The sequence below is a fragment of the Pinus tabuliformis genome, chromosome 8 (genome assembly GCF_031772625.1).
Source record: "Pinus tabuliformis cultivar Carrire ecotype Pingquan chromosome 8, CPIR1, whole genome shotgun sequence".
NCBI lineage: Eukaryota > Viridiplantae > Streptophyta > Pinopsida > Pinales > Pinaceae > Pinus > Pinus tabuliformis.
This window is the reverse complement of record NC_142294.1, coordinates 1,170,728,155-1,170,734,354: the sequence shown is the minus strand read 5'-3', so window position 1 is coordinate 1,170,734,354 and position 6,200 is coordinate 1,170,728,155. Positions and strand designations below refer to the sequence as shown.

Genomic DNA, 6,200 nt, shown 5'->3' with positions numbered 1-6,200 from the left:
AATCAACCATTGTCAACCATGCTCAACCATGTTTATTTTAGCGTCTATCGTGTATTTGTTAGGGTTTATACACATTGGGTTCATAAAATTAATCCCTAGGGTTTAATATTATTCCATGGGTTAATAATTCCTTGAGTTTCTAGTATTAATCTCTTGGGTTTATTGTCCCTAGGGTTAATATTATTGCCTTTGGTTTATAATCCCTTGGAATTTTAGTATTAAACCCTACGAATATGAACCCTTACATTAGTAAACCCAAGCGATTGATATTAAAAACCCTAGGGAATAATAAACCCTAGGGTCAATACTATAACCCCAAGGTATTATAAACCCAAGGGACTAATATTGTTAAACCCAATGAGCTAATATTATAAATGCAAGGTATATAAACCCTTCGTTGACCATGATTGACCTATGAATAATATTATACCCAAGGGAATTATAAACCTATGAATAATATTATACCCTATGAATATGAACACTTAGATTAATATACCTAAGGGATTGATAATATATACCTAAGGGGTTAATACTAAAAACCCAATGGAATATAAACCCTAGGGTTTTTAGTAATAATCCCTTTGATTAATATTATTCCCTTGAGTTTATAATCCCTTGGGGTTTTAGTATAAACCCCTTTGGTTTATAGTAAAAAATAAAGCGAATATTAAACCCAAGCGAATAATACTAAACCCAAGCGAATAATATTAAACCCAATGGATTTGTCTTATAAACCAAAGACATAAATATTTAAACCCTTAAATAAACAGGTTTGAGCAGAGTTCACCATGGTAGTTTTTGGACAACAGAAGCCTTTTTACAATGCATAGGTCGGCTATGGTTGACTATGGTTGACTATGGTTGACTATGGTGACTATAAAGCCAAGGGGTTGGTAAAAACACCTTCGCTTTACATTATCAATCAATTGGGTTAGTAAAAATGTAATAAAGATATTACTACTATAGCATTAAAAACCCAAGCGAATAAAAATAAACCCAAGGAACAAAGATTATAAACCCAAGGTATATAAAACCGAAGATAAATATTATAAACCCTTAAATGAACATGTAAACCCTAAAATATTTGCACAATCCTTCACAGAATAAGAAATGTTGGCTTGATAATAGCTTGGGGTTAATAAACCCAAGGGGTTAATAATAACCCTATAGGTTTACAATATCAATACCACTATTATTATTAATAAATATTATTAACGCAAGTGATTAATTCTACAACCCATACATTTTGTGTTCCCAAGGTATTAATATTATAAAACCAAGCTATATAAACCCTTGGATAAATATTATAAAGCCAAACAAATAATAAACCTATGGGATGAAAATTGAAAACCGAAGGGATTATAAACCCAAGCGAATAACAGTAAACCCTATGCATAAATATTATAAAGCCAAGACATAAATATTAAAACCCTTAAATAAACATGTTTGACAAGAGTTCACCACGGTATATTTTTCACTATAGAAGTGTTTTCACAATGCAAAGCTCAACTATGGTTGAGCAACTTTGGGACAAGCTTTGTCACAATAAGACATCACACAATGGTTGACCATGCTTTATTTTGCCCTTGACACAATTTTTGACATTAAACATCATTGGACCATAATTAACCATATTTAGTTGTAGCAAGAAAAAAAATTTCACAATAACAAAAGTTAAGTATATTATCCTATAAACCAAAATGCATTCAACAATACTAACCCAAAAAAAACCTAATCTTTAGCAAAAACAAGCTAATATACCTTTATATTTAAAACATTGTATATGAATATGGATCATATCAACACAGACTACAGTGACAGTCTAAACTGCCTGATCAAAAATAGTCATGTCTGACATATTAATAGATGAATACACATTCTGCTGATCTGCTCTAAGATAAGCATGGATACTCACCAATCCAAATACTTTATACATCAAAATTTAGTTAACTGGAGAATATGATTCATAAAACCTTTTCATCATAATCGAAAAGCAGACAATCACATTTGAAAGATTACGACTGACATCTTCTACTGAAAATTTTAATGAATTCCATTGCATTATAAATTCTCTTTCAAAATACATTATTCAATAATTTTCAAATAAATGGCTGTCATTTTATTGCAAGAACATGTAGGGTAATGCTGGGAAGTGCTCAAAAACAATGCTGGGAAATGCTCAAAACCAGAAATCCAAATCTCGTTTTACAAAATTCGATCGGATAGAGCTGGCAGCCTCCTGAAGAAACAAAGAGAAGCAGAAGGCAGAGGGTGCCGGAGTTTTGGATGACGAAAGAAGTATAATATGAGGATAACAGCAATCACTTGAAATGGAGTCACAAACAAAACAACTGCAACAATCAAGCAAAACAGAACAAAAATGGCGGTTGCACGAGGATCTCTCCAGCTGAGCAGAGCCTGGAGTCTCTCTCCCTGGCTAGCCACATCCCCAAGCACAATCTGAACTCGACTTGCCAGCGATCTGAGCCTATCATATCTCATTTTCAAAGCTTCTCCACTGACAGAGCAGGAGAGGGTGTCAAATTCAAATTCTTCCTCCAATTCATCTAGATTTATAATGGATGGATGGGCTTCAATGGGATGAGATGATGGCCGTTGATGCTTAAATCTGTATCTGTAATGACACAGACCTATGAAGAACATGTACATGAAAAACAGGGGAAGGATGAATTCTGGATAACATACTAGAATGAGCAGCAAAACTTGCACCACCACAGTCTTCAATGGACTCTTCCATTGACATAAATTGTTGACCCATTTGGTTGCCTTGATTAGGGTAGACAAGACATTAACCATTCTGAACCAGTGAACTCTGCTACGTCGCATGCTCCAGAGACTCGAACCCGTGTCCAACATATGGTGCACTAGGTCTTCTTTCAGGGGAGGCTCCGACCTGGATAGCCTGAGGGCTACTATTTTCATGGCTGAATGTCTGAGTGCATCTTGCTGTGCTATTCCCAGAGGGTAGAGATAATGCATTTTTGGTAAAAGTGGAGTAGAATAGAGATGCAATGTATTCAGTAAAGAAGAGCATGAGAAGCGTACCGCGAGTTGGACCTCGCCCATTTTTTGAAGTCCATTAGGTCTTAACACCAGCAAGGGGTAACTGTTTGTGTAAACTCGATCGATCTCCAGAGTAGAGACTCGGAGTCGAACCTTTCCCATTCGTGCTGTACCTCTGTTTTCTGATACAGGAATAGTGGGTCCTACTAATTCATTGTCAAATACTCCCAATGTAAAGACTGTGCAGGGATCATAAACCTCCCAAGTATACTGTTCATTCCATTTGGGGTTTAGGTTGTCCACGATGGTACGGGTTCGAATCCACTTGCGACCGTACTTGGCGACACAAAAAGGATCAATGGTGCCTTTTCCGTCCTTGGTCTTTGTGGGAAACAAATTCTTGGCTCCCAGAATACCAACCTCCAGGACTCCAACACAAGGATGCCAGAGCTCTTTGCATGTGGGACGCAGATCGCTGGTCATATGGGTGGCCTCGTCCAGAACATGGTAGCCACCATCAAAACACAGACGAAGATGGAGCCTTCCCTTGAATTCCATTTTATCGTTGCCCAATTCCAGCCACCGGGGGCTCACGAGTCTGTAATCCAGACGTTTTTCGATTGAATTAAGCGAAACTTTAGCCCGACCCACTGTCTCAGGCCCCTTCGGTCCTCTGTTTTCCACGCTCAACGACAAAACATCCTCGAAGGGTTCGGCTGAAACAAAAACCAAATCTTGATTCCAGAAAGGGTTCCAAAGACTCTGGCTCATCGAAATTCTTGTCGTCCTAATCTGAAAGCCCAGCTGTGCCTTCACAAAAAATTCAGGGTAACACCCCATTTCTGAAACCCTAAGCTCCCAGGCTTCGATAACATTGACCCTCAGATACCAGAGCTTGGGAGAAAGGTATACCTTGGAACGAAGGAACCCACCTGAGTAAGATTGCCATGCTTCTTGAAATGCTTCGTCGGTCTGTGTCCCAAGCCAGACGCTGAGCATGATGTCTCCATTCAACTTTACTCGCCCTTGAGCATCTTCCAGTTTGTACCATTGAGGCGCCAATGGACTGTCTGGGTGGACTCTCGTGGGAATTTCCTGCAATTCCAACGATATTACACCGAAAATTTCGTCCCCGGCCTTGGCTGAATCTCTTCTTTTCAGCTGAATTTCCAGGGTTGGGGTGTTCAGACTTTCCACGCCTATGGCGAACACCTCGTTCCATTCGGGATTGAAAGAATTGTTGTTGAGTATGACGTCGCGGGTTCGAACACTGTGGTCACCCACTGTAATCTTGACGTAAAGACAATCTGAGCTACTTGCATTCAGGTCACTAGCCTTGACTACTCTCACAAATAGATATTGCATCTGCTGAACCAGGTCATATGTTCCACTGATCTTCTCCCCTGGATCATTGAAATTAGAATATCTTGCAGGAGCAGGGGAAGGAACTTCATTAGGAATACGTGGGACATTGTGATCACCTACATTCTCAGCTTCTGATTGGATTTCTTCTGCTGATGATGACTTCTCTTGTTCTGGAACATCCTTATGAACTTGTTCTTCTGTTTCTTCTTTTTCCTCTTCCACGGGCTTTTCTTCTTTATTCTCTTCCACATGCTTTTCATCTTTCTTCTGTTCCACAGGCTTTTCCTCTTCTTTGTCTTCTGGAGGTGAATCAGAATTGGACATGGGCACCTCTTGAGATTGTATCATCTCAGGATTGGGTGCAGCCTTGGCTTCTTCTTCATCAACAAGGTAAACTTTGAGGCCAAGCTCTCCCTTAACCCGCCAGAAAATGCTTCTCTTCTCCAAGGGATAGTAAACCAGGGATTCTTGGCCCCGTTTCACAATGCTGCTCCCACTAATCCTCAATCTGCCCAGAAATCTACCACGTTTAGCAGCATCAGCCATTTCATTATAAACATCAATTTCAAGCGTCTCTGCAGCTATGGCAGTAGGATCATTGACAGAGAACTCCATCTTTTCGTTCCACTGGGGACCTGAGTCTTTGGATATAGCTTTTGTTCTCAGCTTCTGTCCATAAAAGTTGAGATGAACGTAGAGATTGGAAGTGGTTCTGGCTATCAAATCATGGGCATCGAACACTTCCACTATCACCTTTTGGTGGCTCATTTTTTCCAATTTTAGCTTTTACCTGGATTTCCTATGGATTTCAAATCTCTGGACGCGTCACTTGTAAGCTTGTGTAAAAGGATACAAGCAATAAGAAAGCAGATCTATTAAAGCAGGTCTATTAGTCTATCACCAAAACTGAACTCTGGAATTTTGGTGTTTTGAATAGTCCCTCGCGAAATGCCTGGCCTCTAAAATTTTGATATTTAAAATCGATTTGCAAGTAATCTTAACTGTATTCTCCATATTTAAATTTAATGCTATTATAAATTTCAAAAATATTATAAAATCGAAGAAGTGTAAACAAAGATTACAGAAACGAGTGGAGTGCAACGATCAAGAAATAGAAAAAGTCTGCAAATTAAGGAGGGCCGAAAGCCGAATTACATGGAGCATAGCCTACGATTGGAGTGTATTGGCACTGCGTTCGGGTGATGGGATGGTAAACCGCGATTTCAATGGGGTGGTCAAAGAAGGATCTGCGTTGGGGTCATTGGACGTGAAAACGGCTAATTTAATGGGGTGGTGAAAATGGACCTGTATTCCAGTCATGGGATAGGCAAGCTGCTAATTATTTAATTAGATACTTGAGAAATGGGGTGGTAAAAATGGGATTAAAAGCAATGTGGGGGTTCGGTATATGGAGTTGGAATTGAAATAATTTAATTCAAATTTGATAATGTATGTGGTAAATTTGGTATTTAATGCGTAATAGGTTGGTTATTGATAATAGTGAATTTTAAGTTTAATTTATGTAAATAGTTTTTTTATTGGAATTTAGGGATATAATTTCAAGTTATAATGTGATTTCTTTGTTACTTAAAATATATTTTTGAATAAATAAATAGATTCAGCATTTTGAAAAAAATTTGGGACATTCATATTCTACATATTAAACAACTCAAACTTAAGCTTTTAAAAATCTTTGCTGGATTTATGTTAAAAATAACCAGAAAAAATGCAAAGACCATTTCGTCTATAAATTAAATGGCCAAAATCTATTAATACGATTTTTAGGATATTGTAATTATTTATTGTTTAAA

General features: G+C 38.0%; 1 protein-coding gene across 1 annotated transcript; it reads right to left on the bottom strand.

Annotated features, from left to right (window-relative positions):
* Window positions 1-2,205: 2,205 nt before the first annotated feature.
* On the bottom strand, window positions 2,206-5,157 carry LOC149239518 (multiple C2 domain and transmembrane region protein 5-like). The gene has a single exon (XM_089369884.1). It carries the CDS (start codon window positions 5,155-5,157, stop codon window positions 2,206-2,208), a length of 2,952 nt encoding a protein of 983 aa, XP_089226010.1.
* Between the last annotated feature and the right edge of the window lie 1,043 nt (window positions 5,158-6,200).